The sequence below is a fragment of the Candida tropicalis genome, assembly GCF_000006335.3.
Source record: "Candida tropicalis MYA-3404 genomic scaffold supercont3.7, whole genome shotgun sequence".
Taxonomy (NCBI): domain Eukaryota; kingdom Fungi; phylum Ascomycota; class Pichiomycetes; order Serinales; family Debaryomycetaceae; genus Candida; species Candida tropicalis.
In genome coordinates, this window is record NW_003020059.1 from 655182 (window position 1) to 677328 (window position 22147).

Consider the following 22147-nt stretch of genomic DNA (forward strand, 5'->3'; position numbering starts at 1 on the left):
CCTAATGCTACGAATATGAGACGAGTCGATCGTGTCTACCTCTCTGGTAGTTGATTTAGTTGATGTACAGATTTTGAGAAAAATGATATAGAGATGAGCATTGTTGAAAAATCATGTTAGAAATGTAGTCTAGGAATGAGATTTGGTAATGAACCATTAGACCACACTCTACGCGTATGGTAATCATTTTTCTTCCATTGAGCGCGCGCTTATTCGTGGCGCACAAGGTTTTAATATGCTTTTATTTTTTTACTTGCAACAGAGTACATAATTGCAAAACGCACAAAATTCTCCGGGTCGACGACGACGAGGAATTTTTTTTAAAAGACTCTGCGGTTCACGTCCTACGCGTTGCGTCCATTCCCTCCATCTCATTCTCTTTCACCTAAATCCTTCCTCCATTTAGGAAATAAACATTAGTTACAGAGTGTAGAAACCAAATACTCTATATTCTTACATTTTCTCTCTAACTATACAATTCCTCCATAATTCTTACAGCATTTCTTCATCTTCTTCATGATTAAAATCAAATTCTTCTACATGTCCAGCATCATTCATTCCAAAGTAATTTTCATGTTCCGGTTGGAAATATTCCTGGCGGTCGCCCTGACGGTTTTCTTCTCCCTGTACAATCTCTACTTGTTGTCCAAGCTCTCTATATCCTTCAATTACATACCCTTCAGCATCATCACCAGGACTCAACCTTAACGCACGCCCACCATTCTTCTGGTATATTGACTGGGGTGTATCGGGCGTTTGATATATTTTCTCAATATTCTCCAGCTTAAACGAATAATCTTCAAGATTACAATCTTCAAACTTGGTAATCGTCTCCTGTGTCACTGGGTCAATATACTGTCTTAAAGTTCCCCATGGTGTTATCTTGATAATTCCTCCTTCTGGATGAACAAACTGCGGCCATTCTGCCTCGGAGGTAATCTGGTTTTCCTTTGTAATGTTCTTAATATTTCGTTCTCCTAGATCTATATTCTCTTCCTGGCCATTTCTTCTCTTATAAGTTGGTGGTGGTGAAGGTAATTTATTCATTGTCACCTGGTGAAGTATAAAACGATGAAACAACCAAAAAAAAAGAAGAGAGAGAAAAGAGAAAACGAGAAGAAGAGAAAAATTATTTCATCTGGGTTATTTTTCTCTCTCTCTCTTAATGTGTACTGGTTAAATTAATTTTCACTGCAAGCAGAATTTTTTGAAATTGCTTTTTTTTTTATTTCCATTGTCTACACCTAAAATATTCTCGTAAAACAAAAAGGTTACTCTCACGTGATATCAACTCCTTTTGACCTTATATGGTCTGTACAGTTAATAATATATAATCTCTAAAGGATCCCAGTGAAAGCATACAAGACTTTTATAAAAAATATGCTATTGCCGTTCTAGTAATGGAACCTAAGTGTTGGCTATTAACACATCTCTTGTGTTGACAATAGTAATCAACAAGATTTGTATGACACGTGATGGTGGGCACATGTTGCTGACTCAGAATTTGAATTAGATTTCCCCCAATCAAATGAGATGTTCGCACTATATTTCGATCTTTATTTTTGCAACACTCCATTAACAATTCAAGAATCCCTTAGTCAACAATCATCATGCATCCAGAAAAGAATTTGAAAACATCAGAACAAACGATCAATTTGGAGAGAAGAGCAAATATGGGTGGATGTGATTCCTTAAATTCCAGAAATCTCACCACGGTTCAAGAAATTCCCATTTGTTCTAGTTCTGATAATACACTGTTGCAAATTGAGTGCAACAATCAATCAATATTGAATAATAATTTATGCCAATTAAAATCTAATTCTATTTCCCAAGGCTCAATAAAATTGATTGAAAGTTTAAAGGCAGAGAAAGAAAGCTTAATGGAAGAGAAAGACGAGTTGAACAAGAAATTAGAACAGTTACAAGGGAAATATGAGAAATTGACTTTACTTCTAAGAGATACATCGGCTAAATATAGAGAAAAAATCGATCAAATAACTACTGAAACAGGTAAAACTATTGATTCTTTATTAGTCAAAGTCAAAATAATCAAAGATATCAATGAAGAGTTATTAAACAAGAATAGCAATATGGATACTTTTACAATTGATCCACCAATACAAACAAATGCTTTTGATGAATTATTTCCTTTTTTAGTAGAGAAAACTCCCCCATATTATGTTAATGTGGTTTTTAAAAACTGCTACATCTCTCTTTTGAGATTAACTCAAATGTCTAAAGTGTCTAATGAAATCCATCATGAATTTTTAGAGTCATTTTTAAGAATGCTCGAAGAGAAATCATCTGGCTTGACTTCTGACAGGGTTTTCTACTTTTGTGCTATGATAAGGGAATTCCACAACAAAACAATTGTCAACCATAACGATAATGAGTTTTTCAATACCTTGTTGGCAGTTATATCCGCTATTATTAGTGATTGTCAGAAATAATAGATAAAATTTATCAATAGGAGCGTAATAGAGCTTTTGAATAGAGCAAGACCGAGACCTAAGACGTCCGGAGTTAAATTGAATAACCTATACAACTGTTCCAATTAACCTAGATCTGCTAGTGGGTATCGATAGAGATGGATGCTCTAGATAATTGAATCACCATGGCCACTTACTAAAAATCTTGATTTTAGCCAGATGCACAATGGGACTACTGGTAATCATGTAATAATTTCAGTCCTTGAATATGATTAGCTAGCTCTGTATTCGTTTATTTTCAAGATGTCTAATTTCGTGGGCTCATTTTTGATTATTGTTGACTGAGTGCATGCATGTATGGTCGTGTTTTGTGATTTTATGTAGCTCGTGCATCGTTAATTAGTTTTGAAATAAATCTTCAATGCAATACGCTAAGACAGTGATGACATTTTTTGAACAACTTTCATATTTAGACAGTAGTGGCCAATCTCCGAATAATTATAAATATGAGCATTTTTTCCCCTTTATGCAAAAGAACCTATTTCGAAGACATACAATTGATTTTTTTTGTTTTTGATATTTCAGACCAGTCAAGAGTTTGCCTTTTAAATATAGTTGTATCGACTTTAACTTTTACTTCTTGATAAATAAATATGTTGTTCGTTATAAGATCATTGTTAGTTTTATTTCTTTTCTTTTCCAAATGGGCATTATCCACACTGGTAGGGAATCATACGGAAGATATATCTAATCCTTCAAACAATGTAACAATATTAAAGGACGACGAAGGAAGCTTTGAATCTGGTACTATTATAATGTTTGAATTAGATGCTTATGAAGAATCTGAGGCAGATGGATCACTTAAAGGAGACTATGTTAAGGATAATATTTCTGATTTTCCCCAGGAATTAAATATAGTTCCGAGACAAAATATACAAGAATTCGTTCTGTGGGTTACAGAAACTGTTGGTAAATGCCTTACTTCTAATTGGCAACTTGCTATTGACATGAGTCATTTGGCATCTAAAATTTGGGTTCGTATTAGAGAAGGTAACTGTGAAGAAATACATGGACAAATGGGAGGATTATGGTATAGATATTGGACAAGTGATAAAAAATGTGAATCTATACCTGATCAAAAGACTATTTCGGAGGCAATACATGCAGTATTACAAAAATTGAGAGGTGATTTGGTGGAAAATGTTTATTGCATCACGATGTCTCATGGTGGCATTCCTTATGGAACTTTATTAATTGGAACTACTCCTAATGCTATGACAGCATCATGCCAGGATATTTTCAAAGGAAATTATGAAGTAGACAATGGTTCTTTAGAGTAAAACCACATGGTCATAGTAGTCAAGGCTTACTTAAGGAGTGAAAGTTTTAAGTAAAAATTGATATATTAGTTACATATTATAAACAAATATATATTAGTTCTATAACAGTATGAAGTTACTGATTGTGAATTTGTGAGTTTTGCCGTTCTCAATATTACAGAATGTTGAATAATGATAAAGTGGCATTTTTGATCAAGTAACAGGTCCAATATACCATTGATTATGTGTTTCTGGAAAACATCCAGAAGTGTTGTTACATATTGATATCCAAAACTTGTCTACAAAATAGAATAACCATTGAATATTACGATTATTACAGTTATGGATTGTGTGTAATTTACCTAGTGTAAAACCAGTTATGACAGAGTTTTCTAGTGCTTTATAACGAGCACTATTTTTGCATTGCACTTTAATTTAAAATTGGGTGCAAATTCATATAATTTATTACATAATCTATTACGCTTCAGAAAATATTTAATTACAATGCTAAATATCTGACACTACATTATAAACGTGTATCGTCCATACGTGGGTTATTTCCAGTATACTGATATGTTTGGCACGACTAATAATGGCATTACGAAATAATCACACATACAGTATTATACTAAAACGAAAAACAACAATATGCATTAAACGGAATAAAGACTATACATACTGGAGGAGATTCTCCTCAAGAGGATCTCACTAGGAGTGGGACGGGGTGAGTAGGATACAACAAATGTAAAGGTTCTTCCTTATTTGGATTCATCCTTGACATCCAATGGAGTTAATCTCAAGTATGGTTTGATAGCTCTGAACTTTGGGAATAAAGTTTTAGCTTCATCATCTGGAATAGATACTGGAACAACAACATCATCACCTGGAACCCAATTGATTGGAGTAGCAATTCTGTGTTTATCACCAGTTTGTAAAGAATCAACAACTCTCAAAACTTCAGCAGTGTTTCTACCGGTAGAAGCTGGGTAAGTTAAAATTAATCTAATAGTTTTCTTTGGGTCAATAATAAAAACTGATCTAACAGTCAATGGTAAACCTTTGTTGTCAACATTAGTAACATCTTGATGGTCAAGCATGTCATACAAAACGGAAACTTTTCTGTCAAAATCAGAAATGATTGGGAATTTAACTCTGGTACCACTAATATCTTCCATATCATCAATCCATTTGGAATTGGCTTCGACTGGATCAACAGATAAACCAACTAAGGTCACACCTCTCTTGGTGAATTCTGGTTCCAACTTGGCAAAAGCAGGTAATTCAGTCAGACAAATAGGTGTCTCTGCACTTGGATGAGAAAACAAGATTGCCCAGTTATCACCAATGTATTCATGGAAACTAATAGGACCATTAGTAGTTTGAGCTTGGAAATCTGGAGCAGTGGAACCTAATCTTAAAGTTGGCATTATTGTATGAATATGTAACTATGAGTGTCTAGTGAAAGAGTGAAAGAATATTATTAATATTAAAAAGTGCGAATTGCTCAATATTTATGGCACCGAGTCGGAAGGAGGAAAAAACTGTGGCGTCACTCCTCCTCATAACCAATCACTATTTCAAACATATGGCATGTGATCACGTGGCATGGGAAACCCAAAACCCAGAAATTAATTAACTAAACTTGTACACAAGAATATCATCCACACACAACAACACACCTTGTTGAAAGAATAGGTAATTCAATATCATAGGTGTGTAATAACGTTTAGTGTTATGCAAGAATGTTCAATAAATAATGCAAGGGAAGAATACGAGGGCAGTAAAAAATGAGTATATGTTAATGAAACACTTGTAGAATTGATTAAATAACTACCAATTCTATTGTGTTTTACACACATCAGTAATGTCAAATTTCCCTCTTTCAACAACCCCTATCCTACATCATTTCTCTCCATAGTTTGGGGGTAATCAAGAGGTTTAAATTGCTTTAGCAGAACATACTTTTTTACTGGTTAAGTCGTGCACTTACCAAGATCCATACAAAATCATGAAAAAATTTTTTTTTCTTCTTCATTAAACTCTCCTCCCTCTTTCAACAACATTACTTCTTTGCCTTATTTAATCACATATCCATTATTTCATTACAATGCCATTACAACTTACCCTCTCAGAAGAATCCAAAGAAAGAGTTGTTAAACTTTTAGATTACTCAAAAACTATTGCTCATTATGGCTTTATTCCATTTGTGTTATACCTCGGCTGGTCAGCTACCCCAAGTAAACCATCATTGTTGAACTTGTTATCACCATTCCCATCTGCTTAATAGTTGAATCCCCTCCCCACTACTGTCCCCTTTCCTTTACGTGTAAATATATATACTATTATTATTATTATACAGTTTCATATTGTAATTGATACCATTGTAGATATCATTGGACGAGAAGGAAATGGACTGGAAATTTTTCACTCGTTTTTCTTATACTACTACTACTACTACTCTTTTTTTTTCACTTCTTGTGATCATCATCAACAATAATCCCACATTATTCCATTCATTCAGTTGAAGTTTAGTCATTTATTCAATGCCCGTAGATGATCTCATTGCAGGACTTTCTGCAGGGTTCTGTACCACCATAGTTACTCATCCATTAGATGTTATTAAAATTCGACTACAATTATCTGAAAATTCATCACTTGTATCAACAATACGTTCCCTTCATGGATCTTATTATCGTGGAATAATGCCAAATCTTATTGGTAATATATCTGCTTGGGGATTATATTTCTCTCTTTATGGAGAATTTAAAAAAATTATTGATGTTCATAATCCATCAATTAATTATTTTAGTGCTTCTGTAATGGCTGGATTATCTACATCGATAATTACTAATCCTATATGGGTACTTAAAACAAGAATCCTTGGTTCAAATGAATATAAATCTATGATTGATGGAATTAAACAAATGTTGAATAAAGAAGGTATACTGAGTTTTTGGAAAGGTACTATACCTAGTTTATTTCAAGTTTTTCAAGCAAGTTTACAAATCACAATTTATGATAATATTAAACAACATTTTAATATTCATGATGATTTAACAACACTTTATGCATCTGCTACATCTAAGATAATAAGTACTTTGATAATGTATCCTACTCAAGTCGTACGTGCTAGACTACAAAATTCACATAAAAAATCGACAATATCAAAAGTTGTTCGTGAATTGTACTCAGACAGACGACTAACTTCATTTTATCGTGGTTTAAGTGCAAACATAATACGAGTTGTTCCCGCTACGTGTATTACATTTGTAGTCTATGAAAAAGTAAAACGTGCATTGAGTTAATACATAAACCCAAAGATGTAGTCACACCTTTTAATCTCGACATCTTTCAAATAATTAATCTGATTCTTCTTTAACAGCTCACAAGTGTATGTTAGTTCTTCAATACTGATTGCAAATTACCAAATGGTAATACATCCTCTATTCTATCTACTTCAGCAAGTAACATTGCCAATCGATCTATACCACATCCCCATCCACCAGTAGGTGGTAACCCCCAATTCATCGTGTTGACATAGTTATCATCAGGAATTAACATTTCTTGATCATTATACTCTTGTTTCATCTTTTGTTGCAATTTAAATTTGGCCATTTGTTGTACTGGATTGTTTTCTTCTTCATATGCATTAGCCATTTCTTTACCATTAATAAACAATTCAAATCTTAAGGATATTCTATTCCCACGTTCATCAATAGTAGATTTAGCCAAACGGTGACATCACTTCTGGTTGATTGTATATAAAAACAGGAGTATTCTTAGGATGTTCCTCACATAGTGACTCTAAATAAATCTCCGACAAGTTGTTCAACAATTTCACTGGGTTTGGCTGTGGTGGTACTTCTAGTTCTAATTTCTTATAATATCCCAACAACGCCTCGAGTGTTAATTCTGGTATGGCCAATCCAGTACGTTTCTCCAATGTAGGTAAGAAATCATATTTTGGGAATGAATCACATTCAACACCTCCAACTTTGGCAAACACATATTTAAATAATTCTTCAGTTAAATCCATCAATTCTTCTAAACTAGTATATGCTTGATAAAATTCACAGGTGGAAAATTCAGGATTATGAGTCATATCTATCCCTTCATTTCTAAAATTACTACCAATTTCAAATACTTTATCAAATCCACCAATAACAAATTTCTTCAACCATAATTCTGGAGCTACTCGAAGATGAACCTGTTGTGATTTAAAAGTAGTAATAAATGGTGTAGCATTAGCTCCAGTTCCTTTCCCACTTAAAATTGGAGTTGATACTTCTAAAAATTCTCTATCCATTAAAAATTTTCTTATTGCTTGAATCACTTTAGATTTGATAATAATTGGATTTTTTGATTCTGGATTTACCAAATAATTAAGAACGCGATTATTATTAATTAATCCTCGATCAACAAGTCTATTTGGAATTTGATTTAAACTAGGGGTTAACATTTCTATTGGACGATTCAATTTCAATGTTAATTCACCAGTTTTAGTTCGTGAAACATTACCTCTTGCGGCAATATAATCACCAATTTTGAAAAATCCATGAATACTATCAAATTCTTCTTTATTCATTTCCATAAGTTTATTTGTAGCCATTATTTGTACATTTACATCATCTTGAATTATATCAATAAAATACATGGCTCTTCCTGCTTTTCTAATACTTAAAATTCTTCCTTCAAGTAGATAATTATTATCATTATCCAGAAATTCATTCTTTGAATCAAATATTTCACGAAATTCTTTTACTCTCATTCGTTGACTTGGTGATAACTTTTGTCGAATTTTGGAAATTGAAGGATAATAGAAATCATCTTTAGATGATGTAATCATGGATTTTCTAAACTCATATGTCAAATCATTGGGTTTAACCAGTAATCGTCGGACAAATAATCGAACACTTGATCTGAACATTGTTCAAAGGAGTTAAATACGACAGAGAGAGAGAGAGACAGTTTTTCAATGAAATTTTTTTTTTTTTTTTGCTTGATTCTCGTTTATTTTGTTGTGCGCTATAATACATTTAAATGTTTCTTCTTCTCTACTATACAATTATTTGGGACAATAATTTAATCATCATCTCATCATCTCTTTGGCCCCAAGGGCCCCCATTGATTAATACTTAGATTCTGGTTCTACCAACCAATCTATCAGCAATTTCTCTAGTGTTACTCCAATGAATCTTCTTTGGCATTCTTCTACCCAATTCAGTTTCAAAATCATACAAGTGTCTGATGGAAGTGAACTTCAAGTGTGATGATTTAACACCCAATACAGCAGCTGTGTTCATAATCTTCTTATCATCATCTGGGAATTCCAAAGAGTATCTCAAGCCACTCAAATCATCAGCATGGTCTTCAATAAATTGAACAGCTTTAATGGCAAATCTATCACCTCTGGCTCTATCAATTGGAGATGGCAAGCCACCTTGTTGAACATGACCTGGAATAGCAGTCTTGGTATCAAATTCACCGTGACTTTCAGCATTGATAATATCGGCCAATACATGTGGAGTCAAAACCTTGGAGGCATTACTGGACTTGATGATCAATTTACCAGATTTGGTCATTTCTCTTTCAATACAGAAGGATTCTCTCAATGAGTTGATATCATTTTCTAATTGAGACAAGTTAATACCTTCTTCTGGAACATATGAGGCTTGGGCACCACTGATCAAAGCAGCATATGTAGCAATATAACCAGAGTTACCACCTTGAACATCAACAACGAAAGCAGTACCTCTAGTGGCAGATGCAGATTGTTTGACAATATCACAGTATTCCATCAAGGAGTTCAAACATGTATCAGCACCCAAAGAGTATTCAGTACCTGGAACATTATTGGAAATAGTAGCTGGGATCAAAACCATAGGAATTCTGAAAGCTGGGTACATAGCTCTAGATCTTTCCAATTGTTCTAAAGAAACAAATGCTTCGAAACCACCAACAATAATCAAACCATCGAATTGGTATTTTTCAAAATAGTGTGCAATCATACCAATATCAGTATCTTCAGGTGTTTGTCTGTTGGTACCGATTTCTGAACCACCAATACTGTTCCAACCTTCAATATCAATCCAATTCATCAGTTTAACAGATTCGTGTCTGGCCAAACCAGCAAAACCATTGTGGATGGCGTATGGAGTGTGACCTCTAGACATACAATAAGTGGCCATGGCATAAACTGCAGAATTCATACCACCAGCTGGAGCACCAATATTGACAATAGCAATCTTCTTACGCTTTTCAACTGGTAAAGTTGGTTTTTCATGAACAGCAGAATTCATGGCCATAAAGTTGGCTAAATGTTCCTTAAACTCATGGTCTCTCAATGACATGGCCTTGTCGAAATCTTGAGCTTCAATGGCATCAGCAACAGATTTGGTAATCTTGACGGCTTCAACCAATGGTTTGCAGCAAATCTTGTTTTCATCAATGGCAATCAATGGGGATGGAACATCTGGGGTCAATTCCAAAATAGCTTTAACAGCTTCAACCCCTTGCAAAGTAGCCAAAATTCTATCATAAGCAACAGCAGTACCACCTCTTTGGACATGACCCAAAACAGTGATTCTGGTATCCAAACCTAATCTATCAACCAAGACATCTTTAACTTCTTCAGAGGTGATTGGTTTCAATTCAGAAGTAATGGCACCTTCAGCAACAATGACAATGGTCTTTCTCTTACCTTTAGCTCTGTGTTTACCAACAATGTCACACATTTGATCTTTCCAGTCTTTAGAAGAGGCTGGTTTTTCAGGGATAAGAATATAATCGGCACTAGTGGCAATACCAGCCATCAAAGCCAACCAACCACAATGTCTACCCATAACTTCAACAACGAAAGCACGGGAATGGGAACTGGCAGTGGCATCAATGTAGTCAACAGCTCTACAGATTCTTTCCAAAGCAGAGTAACCACCAATGGTGGAATCTGTCATGGCCATATCATTATCAATAGAACCAACCATACCACAAATGTACAAGTGCTTGTGTCTTTCGTATTGTTCTGCAGTGATTTCACCCTTTTCTTTCAATTCAGCAATCAATGATGGCCATTCGTGTCTGAAAAGATCAGCCCCGGTTAAGGAACCATCACCACCACAGACAATCAAACCGTCAATTCCGGCTTCAATCAAATGTCTACAACCCAATAATCTACCCCAACGTTCTTTGAATTCCATACATCTAGCAGTACCAATGTTAGTACCACCTTCAGAAAGGTACCCTCTAACATCTTGCCAATTGGTTTCTTTGATATATTCAGGGCCCCCTTTAACCAAACCTTCATAACCTTCTTTAATAACAAAAGCTTTGCAGCCACGGAAGATAGTGGCCCTGACAACAGCTCTAACGGCAGCATTCATACCTTGGGAATCACCACCAGAAGTCATAACACCAATGTTTCTTCTAACTTGTTTGATTTCTTCAACAGATCTAGATTGGGATCCAGATTTGCTCATCAAGTTGGAGGCTCCGTCAAATTTTGGATTGGCTTTTTGTAATGGAGGCACAAGGGTCAATGGTTCGGCACAAGCTGTGAAACCAACAATATAACCCAATGGATCAACACAGTAAACTTCATTAGGATACAATTCGTTTGGGGTAATTTGTAAAGTGTATCTATAAGTAGACAAAGTTTCAATCAAGGCAACCAAGTTTTCAACTTTAAAGACATTGGTAGTATCCAATGATCTCCAATCGATGACATTCAATTTGGAGATTATATCTTCTCTTCTGTCATGAATTTGGGATGGAGACAAACCAGTTTTTGCGTCCAATTTGATTTTGACAATCATTTTGTTGTCTTCATTTGATAAATATGTCAAGTCGTCATTTTCTGAATGTACGGACAACCCAAGGATATTTGTGTAGAAATTAATGGCCTGGCTCAATGTTTCTTTGGTTCCAGCAACCAACGAATGCGTGGAAGTACCATTAACAATTGAAATCATAATGTAGATCTTTTAATATATATAAATAATAATAATAAAAAGGACTTGATTAAGAGGAAAAGGAAAAGAAAGAATTTTTCATAAAAAAAAAAAATCCAATAGCAAATTCTTCTACAACACTTTTTATAAGTCGATGGTAAGATTTTGGTTATTATTTTTTTTTTTTCGGTTTGTACACTCCACGAGGTTTGACCACCACCTGACGGAACTGACTATCTTGAATTTTATTGTGTGTAGTGTCCAACGGAGAATTTTTTTTTTCCCTCTCCCGCCCACACACAATATGGTGATGCACTCGGATTATTGTGATCCTTCCCAACCTGTGACGCAGAATTAATACAACGGGAATATTCGAGTCGCGGAACACATGAGTTTCCAATCGGATGATATCATAGAATTATACAATTATGGTCATATCACTTTTAAAAAAATGAAAAATCTAAAGTTGAGTACCGACATATCCCCCCCAGAATGTTAGAAATGATAATGGAGGATTATATGCAGGTGAACACACCGTTCTTACGTAATCAAAGTCGTGCCAACCACAATGTCTCTCTTTTTTTTTCGTTTTCTCTGAAAAGTATCAAGAAGAAGATGATGAAAAAAGAGAAAAGAAAAACAACCATAATAATTGAAAAAAAATAAAGTTCATTTCATAGTATCATCCCTATTACATCCATCATCATGTCAACCATCACAACCAAGGTGACAACCAGTGATATCTCTGGTTTGTCTTTAATAGCAGCACATTCTCATATATCTGGTCTTGGATTGGACGATAATTTACAACCTAAAGAAAATGCCCAAGGTATGGTTGGACAATTACAAGCTCGTAAAGCGGCCGGTGTCATTTTGAAAATGGTACAAGCTGGAAAGATTGCTGGTAGAGCAGTGTTGATTGCTGGTCCTCCATCCACTGGTAAGACAGCAATTGCTATGGGGTTATCACAAAATTTGGGAAGTGAAGTTCCATTCACTGCGTTGGCCGCATCGGAGATTTATTCCTTGGAATTGTCCAAAACAGAAGCATTGATCCAAGCTTTTAGAAAATCTATTGGTATTAGAATTAAAGAAGAAGCCGAAATCATCGAGGGGGAAGTTGTTGAAATTCAAGTGGATAGAACTATTACTGGTGGCCATAAACAAGGGAAATTAACCATCAAAACTACTGATATGGAAACTATTTATGAATTGGGTAATAAAATGATTGAAGGATTGACCAAAGAAAAAGTTTTAGCAGGTGATGTTATTTCTATTGATAAAGCTTCTGGGAAAATCACTAAATTGGGTAGATCCTTCACCAGAGCTAGAGATTACGATGCCATGGGTCCGCAAACTAAATTTGTCCAATGTCCAGAAGGAGAATTACAAAAGAGAAAAGAAGTCGTACACACTATTTCTTTACATGAAATTGACGTTATAAATTCCAGACAACAAGGGTTTTTGGCCTTGTTTTCAGGTGATACTGGTGAAATCAGACCAGAAGTACGTGATCAAATTAATACAAAAGTTGCTGAGTGGAAAGAAGAAGGAAAAGCCGAAATTGTTCCTGGGGTGTTATTTATTGATGAAGTTCATATGTTGGACATTGAATGTTTTTCATTTATCAACAGAGCATTGGAAGATGAGTTTTCTCCTATTGTCATTATGGCTACAAATAGAGGTATTTCCCGAATCAGAGGTACTGAATACAAATCACCTCATGGAATGCCAATGGATTTGTTAGATAGATCCATCACCATTCACACAAGTTCATATAGTGCCGATGAAATCAGAACAATCTTGTCCATACGAGCAAATGAAGAAGAAGTTGAATTATCTGGGGATGCATTGGCATTGTTGACTAAAATTGGGCAAGAAACTAGTTTAAGGTATGCTGCCAATTTGATTTCTGTTTCACAACAAATTTCTTTAAAGAAGAAGAACAAGAATGTTGACTTGCAAGATATAAAAAGAGCATACATGTTATTCTTAGACGCTGATAGATCTGTACAGTATTTGGAAGAAAACTCGTCTCAGTATATTGATGATTCTGGTAATGTCACCATTGGTAAAGAACAATCCACCACAGTGGAGGATGACAAGATGGAAACAGATTAGAGTGTTGTTATAGTTTATTCTGTTAAAATAATGTACTTTTTTTTTTTTGTTTATTTGTTTTTCTTTATTGTACATACTCTATACCAAGATAACCTAACCACTTCCTTTGGTGTTTAAAATCAATGCAATAATCATACCATATAACCCCAAAACTTCTGCGAAAATCAAAATCAAGACTATTCCAACGAATAATCGAGGTTGGTGCATGAATTGTCTTACACCTTCATCACCAACGATCCCAATTGCATAACCTGATGCAAGACAGGCGAATCCAACGGCCAATCCACAAGCCAAGTGCATACATCCGTTAAACAAGGAATAATTTTCAGTTGGTGATAATCCACCAGCGATTAAAACAGATACAACTAAACCATAAACCGATAAAATACCGGACATAACAACAGGGATTAATGATTTCATAATCAATTCTGGTTTAAAAGTACCGATACCAGCAATACCAATACCTGATTTTGCTGTTCCAATGGCTGCTCCAGCACAAGATAACATCATTGCTGCTGCACAACCAGCAAATCCTAAAAAGGGAGCAAAAGCTGGGTAATATTCTTCACCTAATGCCTCTGACATAATTGGGTGTATTAAAAACAAATAATAAAAATGAAGGTGGTGGGTTTTGATTAATCAAAATGAAATAACCACCAGTTGTTATAAATTTTTTTTTCTTTTTTTCGTTCTTCTCAATTTAATCAACGAACGATTGACAGTGAGAGATTAATTTGTACAATGTGCACGTGATTACTGGTACACACACGACCACCAATTTCTAATTTTTTTTCTTTTGCTGTTTTCAAGAAAACAACAACATCAACAACATCAACAACGATAACACAGTGTGACACGTTATTAGAGAATAGATAATGGATTTTAAGAATGGTTATGAAAAGATAGCATTGTCAAAGCAAGACTATAGTCATGTTTTTGATAATGTATTACAATCAGCAATGGATAAACTTAACCTACATCTACCGGGGGCACAAAAGGATCCATTAAAGAATGAAGTTTCCACTATGCTTGAGGAATTTCTTGTTAATATTTTTGATAGTTCAAAATATTCAATCCTTGCAGATGGAAGAGATTTGGATGAAACATCAATTAAGGATATTCTTTTATTAAGAACACATGAAAATGTCGAGCAAATTGATGCAGATATAACTTCGAAATTAAGAAATATATTACAAGAATTTGAAACAGAAACAGTTGAAGTGACTAGAATGAGGCGAGAGATTCCTATAAAAGCAAGTGATGTTTATAATGATGTTATTAAAAAAGTGGACGATGAAGTATCGGAATTAATTAATCAGATTGAAAAAGAAGATCAAGATAACCTAAACGATGAACAAAAACCCGTGGAGATTGATCACGAGGATACTTCAAAGAAACTCAATAAATATTTGCAATTACTAGAGGAAACAAATAAGCGATTACCAACTTTGAGAACCCAATTTGAAGAATATAATAAAACCCTGCAACTTTTGGAAGATATTTACGAACAACGCCACTCACAACAAACTAAAGAAGTATAATTCCCTCCCTCAGAATATATCGACTATCTATCATTAATAGACATTCTATCACCTTTATGTAATCAATTGACGAAAACCAAAATAAATAAAAAAAATTGTCAATATTCGATTCATCGTTTCAAACTTTTTTTTTGTGCGTGTGCTACCAATTGTGTATACATCTTTACTAATTGGGTTAAAATGTAAACACTTTCTACTGAAACACAATTTTTTGTTTAAATTTTAATTTTGCTTCTTGTCTAGGAATCGATTATATTTGTTCAATAAATCTCCTACTTATACTTCTTCTTCTTCTTCTGCTTCTTCTTCTTCTTGTGTTTTTACTATATACCATTTATTCTCTTATTAACCAAGACAAGAATGCCTATTACTGATATAACAGCTAGGTATTTGAACTCGCTAGAGGATACCAATAATAATGTCAAACCAGTTCAATCACGGACCAATTCCCCCACTAAGTTCAAACAATCCAACAACAATGAAGATTTGGATGATTTAGCAAGAGCATTGAACATTACTCCAAGTAGGAAAACCACCAAACCATCAGTTACAACCACATTATTGAGATCCAAATTTGAATCTCCTTCAGCTACTGTTTCATCTTTCAAAACTAGTGATTCCAGTATTGGATCAACATCACCAAAGAAAAATCACTTTGAAATAGGTTCTGATGAAACACCTAGTTGGGCAAATAAAAACTATAAAGATGTTTTAAAAAGATCACCAACTAAAATCACCACTCCATTGAAACCATTATCAGAACCATTGGATAAACCATCTTCCAAACGTCCATTCTTATCTTCACCAAGTAATAATGCTTCAAAAGATTCACCAGGATATGAATATTTATGTCGAATAGAAGCAATTAAACTGTGGTTAGGACAAGTTTTACTGGAAGATGTAGGAAAATCTGCAGTAGAATTGATTTCATATATTAGAAATGGGATTTTTCTTGCAAAATTAGCAAATGTAATCTTACCTACTCAAAGACAAGTATTTACCAATGATTCAAAATTACAATTTAAACATACAGAAAATATTAATAGATTTTTCCAATTATTAGATCATTTAAATATGCCTGATTTATTCCGATTTGAATTAACTGATTTATACGATGCAAAAAATGTACCAAAAGTATGGTTTTGTTTACATGCATTGAGTTATATATTGAACAAACAAGATTCATCTTATCCTAAAATAGAAAATTTAGTTGGAAAAATTGATTTTAATGATGATGATATTAGAGCTGCTAATAGAGCTTTGGTTAGTGCTCCATTACCCAACTTTTCAGGAGCTCATGGAGGTGACCTTGATGAAACTGATGGAGGTACATATATGAAAAAAGTAACTTCTCCAATAAAGAAAATTGCTTCACCTGTAAAACAACTAAAATTCAAACCTTCAACTACTCCAACAATTAGAGACAATGAAAAAGTAGAACAAGAAGAAGAGAAGGAATTAGAAAAACATGTCGATGATGATCCATTTAGAGAACCAAAATCATCAGCAACAACTCCCACAAAGTCACCGGGTACTCCAGAACCCGTATTTAAAATTAGACTGCCAGTTATTTTGAATACTACTCCTAAACTGACAGATGATTATTATACCCCAGAACTTGAACAACACATGACAAATATTATTAAATTTCAATCTTTAGCAAGAGGTGCTGTGTTTAGATATTCCATGTTTGTTGATAGAATTTTGCTTAAATCATATGAAGAAGAATTCACAGACTTGTTTTCAATAATTCGTGGTAATGTTATCAGAGCAAAGACTGTTCATAAACATAGGGACGATTTGAGAGCATATGCTTTTGAAATTACAGAATTACAATCAATTATCCGAAGGAAATTTGTTACCAAAAAGAAACCTGATCTTACTGGAATCAAGATGTCCCAATTCCAAGCTGTTATAAGAGGTCAATTACAAAGAAGTAAACTTAAAAAAATTAATGAAAGTTTGGAAAAATCTATACCAAATGTTACATCTTTACAATCTTTGGTAAGAATGAAGAAAATCTTTTGCACAAGTGGTAGACTTGTATCTCATATTGATGAAATTTTACCTTCATTGATACAACTTCAATCAATTGCACGTACACAATTGTATCATAGATCAGCTTTATGTAAAGATATTGATGAAAAACCAGTTGTTGCTTTACAATCAATTATAAGAAGAAATGCTGTTCTTGAAGATCTTACCATTAAACTTTCTCAAGTTCGTTCCAACAAACGTCAGTTTATTGAATTACAAAGTATTGCTAGAGGTGGAATTACTAGAACAAGGTTGTGTAAAAATGTTTTGGTTACTTTGATTTATGAAGATGGTAAATTAAATGAACTTTTTGCAAAAGTTAGAGGTAACAAGTTGAGAAGACTGGTCAATGTCAATAAACAAGAATTATTAAGAATTGAAGAATCATGTGTTGTTCCTATACAATCTTTATGCAGAGGATTACTTTCTCGTGTTAAAAAAGTATCCACCATGGATGAAATTTATACCCATGTTGATTCAATCATAACTTTACAGTCAATCATTAGAGGCAAATTCATGAGAAGAGAAATTTATGAATTTGAAGAATATTATAGAAAAAATATCAATCAAGTTATTAGAGCCCAAGCTATATTAAAAAGAATATTTGATCAAAATGCATACAGATCATTAATTTCAAGCAAAAATCCATCCCTTGATGTCATTCGAAGATTTTTACCATTGTTATCAAACAGAGATCGTGATTTTCAAGATGAAGTTGCTCTTTCAAGCATTAGAGATTCAATAATTGACAAGTGTAAGATTAATGAAGATTTGGAAAATCAAATTCAACAATTGGATATGAAACTTGCATTGTTGGATAAGAATAAAATCAGTATTGAAGAGTTTATTAAACCAACTACCAAATCTTATAGACCAGTTGTGGAAAATGTTAAAAGTTTAGAACGATTAACCAAATCTTCCAAAAAAAGAATTGAATTATATCAAAGTTTCTTTTATTTCCTTCAAACAAATCCAGTTTATTTAACAAAATTATACAATTCAATTCCTTATAACAACAAGGATACTAAAGTAAACAAAGATATGTTTCAATTAATTGTTCAATTATTCCCAGTTCGTGATTCCTCGATAACTGCACATTCCCGTGAAGAATATTTTTTTATCAAATTGATTATCCTGTTGATGAAATCAGATATTTCAAAATCACGATATGTTGGAGATATAACTAAAATTCATTTGACACATTGGATTGAATTCTTGATGGATTTTAATAACCATACGTATCAAAGACAACATTTGAAATCATTATGTGGTAAATTTGTCATTAGACTTGTTGATAGTGAAGATTTAGATTTTGAATCTGATCCAAGTAGAATTTATGAAAGTATCGTGGCTCATGAAGTTAAAGTTCATGGCTTTAGCAATAGACCACGTGATATTTCACCACAAGCTGCTATTCAATTACCAGAAGTTAGTAATAGATTCGTGAACAATTTGGTTTCTCTTAGAGAAAATTGTTCTGAGTTGCTTGATTTATTAGAAATCAATGCTACCAAGATTCCTGATCATGTAAGATTAATTGCTCGTCAAGGTTATTTGATGTCACAATATCAATTCCCTGATAAATCTGATCAACAACATTTAGCAGTTGCTGGGGTTATTTTCTTGAAACATTATATTGGAACTATATTAAGAACTCCAGGAAAATTTGGTATTAATGTTGGACAATCTTCTAGAAATATGGATAATCTCAGACAATTATATCGTGTCATGTTGCAATTGTTTTCTATGAAAGTTTTCAGTGATGATTTTTTGAAACCTTTGAATGAATATATTTCTGCTGTTACTACAAGAGTTGAATCTATAATTAGAATTGTCATTGATGTTGATAATGAAATTGAACTGGTTTATGAATTCAATGATTATGATGATATAGTTACTCATCAAAGACCAAAATTAACCATGAGTACAAATTCGATTAGTCAATTAGAAAAAATCATTCAACAAAATATCGATATCATCACTGCTGGTAATGATGATCAATTATACAAGATTTGCATGCAATTGAATAATTTAATTTCAACTCCGGAAGATGTTATTGCTTTTGCTGAATTATCCACTGTGGTATTAAATCTTGCTGCAAATACTGTTGAAGAACCAGTTATTGATTCCAAAACAAGAGCACTTTTCACTCAGGCAAAGAGATGTTTACTTTATATTATCCGAGTCCAAGATGGTGATGATCTTTTAGAATTGTTAATAGCTGGAATTCAACCTATTCACGAACAAAGATTTGAAGAAGAAAAAGCAGCTTTAGGTATGTTTGAAAGTAAAGATAGATCACTTTATAATATATCAATTGGAGATATTTCAAAATTAAGTTATCATGATTTGAAGAAAATGTGTTTGGAAATCATTCTTAAATTAGAATCAATGGGTGAATTGACAAGACGTAATTCATTCCAAGAATTACTTAATCAAATTGCCATGGATATTAAAACTAAAGATACTCAAAGAAAACTTCGTAAAGAACAACTTGAAGCTTCTGAGAAAACAATTAGCAAACTTACTCAAAAGGAACAATTTTTACGTAATCAATTACGTGATTATAACAGACATGTTGATTCAGTTTTAAATGAATTACAAACTAAACCAAAGAATAAGAAAATTTTCAATATTATTCCAGTGTTTAGTAAACAATATTTTTACTTACGTGAATTACGTAAAAGAAATAGATTACCTAAATTTGGATCTTATAAATATTCAGCAAAGAAATTAATGGATCAGAAAGTACTTGTTGATTATGCTTTAAATGCTTCTTCAAGTGCATCTAAATTAGATTTCATGTTTAGTTGTCATCAAGCTGGTAAATTCACTATTGAAGTAGCAAGTGGTACAGTAAATATTCCTGGTGCTTCAAATACAATTACATTAGATGAATTATTAGGAATGCAATATGAAAATAAGAAAAAATTTGATATGTTTGATGGTAAAGTGACATTTGATTTAGATAATTTTATGGCTTTGATATTTAGAAAATTCTATGATATCAAGAAAGAATAGTTTGTATAGTATAGTAATGTTAATAAAAACTATTTTAAGTATACCTTTTTTTAATTATCATTGTTCAATACTGTAGAAACTACAATTGTGAATGGTATGAGTTTAATAGTTACATTTTATTGAGTATAATCTAACATATATATATATAGATAGATATTTATAATTCGTATTACTTTTTCAAAAGTTCATCAAGTTTCTTTTCCAAAGCAGCTAATCTTTCATCTTTTTCTAAACCAGCTTGTGTTAATTTGGTAACTTGTGATTCCAATTGAGTAACTAAAGAAGCTAATTTTTCAATTGTTGAACCTAATGTTGGTTTTGGTGATTTGGTGGTTTCTTCTTTGGTTTCTTCTTTCTTTGGTTCAGTCTTTGCTTCTACCTTTGGTTCAGTCTTTGCTTCTACCTTTGGTTCAGCTTTTGATTCAGCTTTTGGTTCAGCTTTTGGCTCTTCTTTCTTGACTTCTACCTTTGGCTCTTCTTTCTTGACTTCTACCTTTGGCTCTTCTTTCTTTGGCTCTTCTTTCTTTGGCTCTTCTTTCTTTGGCTCTTCTTTCTTTGGCTCTTCTTTCTTTGGCTCTTCCTTCTTTGGTTCAGCTTTTTCGGTTTCGGACGACGACAATGATTTAACTTCAGGTTTCTTAACTTCTTCCCAACCATCATCTTTTCCATTTTCATCATCATCATCATCATTTTGTGCATCTTCGTCATCAGATTGATCAGCAACTTTAGAAAGTAAACTATTAACTTGTCCAGAATTCTTCAACAAATCATCGACATTCTTACCTGGAGTACCTTCTCTTGACACGGATTCTTCTTTCTTGCCATTAGAAATGGCTTTACTTGTAGTTTCTTTAGCTAATTTTTGTTCTTCTTCCTTCTTTTTCTGTTCTTCTTGTTTGGTCTTTTCAGCTTCCTTTTTGACATCATTTACGACAGTTGCAGGTTTAGAATCACGAATTTCAGGTTTAGTACCTTCAAATATAGCTTCCATGTTAAGAAGCAAAGGTCCATTAACTTCTTTACCACCAAACCATTCTTCAGCACTTAAAGCTGGTTCACTAGATGGACAGTCTGGATAAATATCAGCTTGGAATAGTTCTGATCTTCTTGGAACAATAAAAGAAATTGGTTCAATAGAATGATCAAATACCGTTTTGAATGATTTGACAACTTCATTTTCTCTGACATTAACTGCGTGTTTTGGAGCAACAGCAAATCCTCTTTGAGGATCAGTGGATCCATATTGAGATAATTCATATAAATCATCTTTATCATATTCATAATAACGAATGTTACCGTCACCTTTACCAGCAATGTATAAAATTGAAGTTTCATTATCAAAATGAGGAATCAAAACACCAGATCCTGAATCAATAACCAAAAATCCGTTAATTGGACCTTTGTCAATGTTATGGATGTCCCAGATACCTACTTGACGATCTGATAATCTTGAAAAACCAGTGGTAACAATTCTATCTGTGTTTCCCAACCATGCAACTCTAGATGGTTTAGCACCCGTATGTCCCGGACCTTCAGAAATGATTTTACCAGATCTAATATCCCAGATACGCAATTTCTTATCTCTTGAACAAGTAGCTAATAAGGAACCATTGTAATTGAAGGCAAATGAAGTAACCAAATCTTTATGTTGTAAAGTGATTTCGTCCTTACCAGTTTCGGTGTTCCAAATCTTGACAGAGTAGTCCAATGAAGATGATGCCAAGACGTTTTCC

At 33.4% G+C, this 22147-nt stretch overlaps 13 protein-coding genes across 13 annotated transcripts; 7 read left to right on the top strand and 6 right to left on the bottom strand. All coding sequences in view use genetic code 12, as the record gives it.

The window, feature by feature from the left end:
- Positions 1-492: 492 nt before the first annotated feature.
- Positions 493-1047, bottom strand: CTRG_05108 (uncharacterized protein; the record flags this gene model as incomplete). The annotated part of the gene is made up of 1 exon (XM_002550764.1): positions 493-1047. The coding sequence occupies one exon, from the start codon at positions 1045-1047 to the stop codon at positions 493-495; it is 555 nt and encodes a 184-aa protein (XP_002550810.1).
- Positions 1048-1610: 563 nt separating this feature from the next.
- Positions 1611-2450, top strand: CTRG_05109 (uncharacterized protein; the record flags this gene model as incomplete). The annotated part of the gene is made up of 1 exon (XM_002550765.1): positions 1611-2450. One exon carries the CDS (start codon positions 1611-1613, stop codon positions 2448-2450), a length of 840 nt encoding a protein of 279 aa, XP_002550811.1.
- Positions 2451-3082: 632 nt separating this feature from the next.
- On the top strand, positions 3083-3769 carry CTRG_05110 (uncharacterized protein; the record flags this gene model as incomplete). The annotated part of the gene is made up of 1 exon (XM_002550766.1): positions 3083-3769. One exon carries the CDS (start codon positions 3083-3085, stop codon positions 3767-3769), a length of 687 nt encoding a protein of 228 aa, XP_002550812.1.
- A 737-nt stretch (positions 3770-4506) lies between these two features.
- PRX1 (thioredoxin peroxidase) lies at positions 4507-5175 on the bottom strand (the record flags this gene model as incomplete). The annotated part of the gene is made up of 1 exon (XM_002550767.1): positions 4507-5175. One exon carries the CDS (start codon positions 5173-5175, stop codon positions 4507-4509), a length of 669 nt encoding a protein of 222 aa, XP_002550813.1.
- A 680-nt stretch (positions 5176-5855) lies between these two features.
- Positions 5856-6032, top strand: TOM7 (Tom7p; the record flags this gene model as incomplete). The annotated part of the gene is made up of 1 exon (XM_002550768.1): positions 5856-6032. The coding sequence occupies one exon, from the start codon at positions 5856-5858 to the stop codon at positions 6030-6032; it is 177 nt and encodes a 58-aa protein (XP_002550814.1).
- Positions 6033-6291: 259 nt separating this feature from the next.
- On the top strand, positions 6292-7053 carry CTRG_05113 (flavin adenine dinucleotide transporter; the record flags this gene model as incomplete). Its single annotated transcript, XM_002550769.1, has 1 exon — positions 6292-7053. One exon carries the CDS (start codon positions 6292-6294, stop codon positions 7051-7053), a length of 762 nt encoding a protein of 253 aa, XP_002550815.1.
- A 419-nt stretch (positions 7054-7472) lies between these two features.
- Positions 7473-8675, bottom strand: MSK1 (lysine--tRNA ligase; the record flags this gene model as incomplete). The annotated part of the gene is made up of 1 exon (XM_002550770.1): positions 7473-8675. The coding sequence occupies one exon, from the start codon at positions 8673-8675 to the stop codon at positions 7473-7475; it is 1203 nt and encodes a 400-aa protein (XP_002550816.1).
- Positions 8676-8883: 208 nt separating this feature from the next.
- On the bottom strand, positions 8884-11715 carry PFK2 (6-phosphofructokinase subunit beta; the record flags this gene model as incomplete). Its single annotated transcript, XM_002550771.1, has 1 exon — positions 8884-11715. One exon carries the CDS (start codon positions 11713-11715, stop codon positions 8884-8886), a length of 2832 nt encoding a protein of 943 aa, XP_002550817.1.
- A 684-nt stretch (positions 11716-12399) lies between these two features.
- On the top strand, positions 12400-13815 carry RVB2 (RuvB family ATP-dependent DNA helicase reptin; the record flags this gene model as incomplete). Its single annotated transcript, XM_002550772.1, has 1 exon — positions 12400-13815. The coding sequence occupies one exon, from the start codon at positions 12400-12402 to the stop codon at positions 13813-13815; it is 1416 nt and encodes a 471-aa protein (XP_002550818.1).
- A 93-nt stretch (positions 13816-13908) lies between these two features.
- Positions 13909-14400, bottom strand: VMA11 (H(+)-transporting V0 sector ATPase subunit c'; the record flags this gene model as incomplete). Its single annotated transcript, XM_002550773.1, has 1 exon — positions 13909-14400. The coding sequence occupies one exon, from the start codon at positions 14398-14400 to the stop codon at positions 13909-13911; it is 492 nt and encodes a 163-aa protein (XP_002550819.1).
- A 290-nt stretch (positions 14401-14690) lies between these two features.
- On the top strand, positions 14691-15356 carry CTRG_05118 (MIND complex subunit; the record flags this gene model as incomplete). Its single annotated transcript, XM_002550774.1, has 1 exon — positions 14691-15356. The coding sequence occupies one exon, from the start codon at positions 14691-14693 to the stop codon at positions 15354-15356; it is 666 nt and encodes a 221-aa protein (XP_002550820.1).
- Positions 15357-15716: 360 nt separating this feature from the next.
- Positions 15717-20414, top strand: IQG1 (Iqg1p; the record flags this gene model as incomplete). The annotated part of the gene is made up of 1 exon (XM_002550775.1): positions 15717-20414. One exon carries the CDS (start codon positions 15717-15719, stop codon positions 20412-20414), a length of 4698 nt encoding a protein of 1565 aa, XP_002550821.1.
- A 169-nt stretch (positions 20415-20583) lies between these two features.
- On the bottom strand, positions 20584-21405 carry CRN1 (Crn1p; the record flags this gene model as incomplete). The annotated part of the gene is made up of 1 exon (XM_002550776.1): positions 20584-21405. One exon carries the CDS (start codon positions 21403-21405, stop codon positions 20584-20586), a length of 822 nt encoding a protein of 273 aa, XP_002550822.1.
- Positions 21406-22147: the final 742 nt, after the last annotated feature.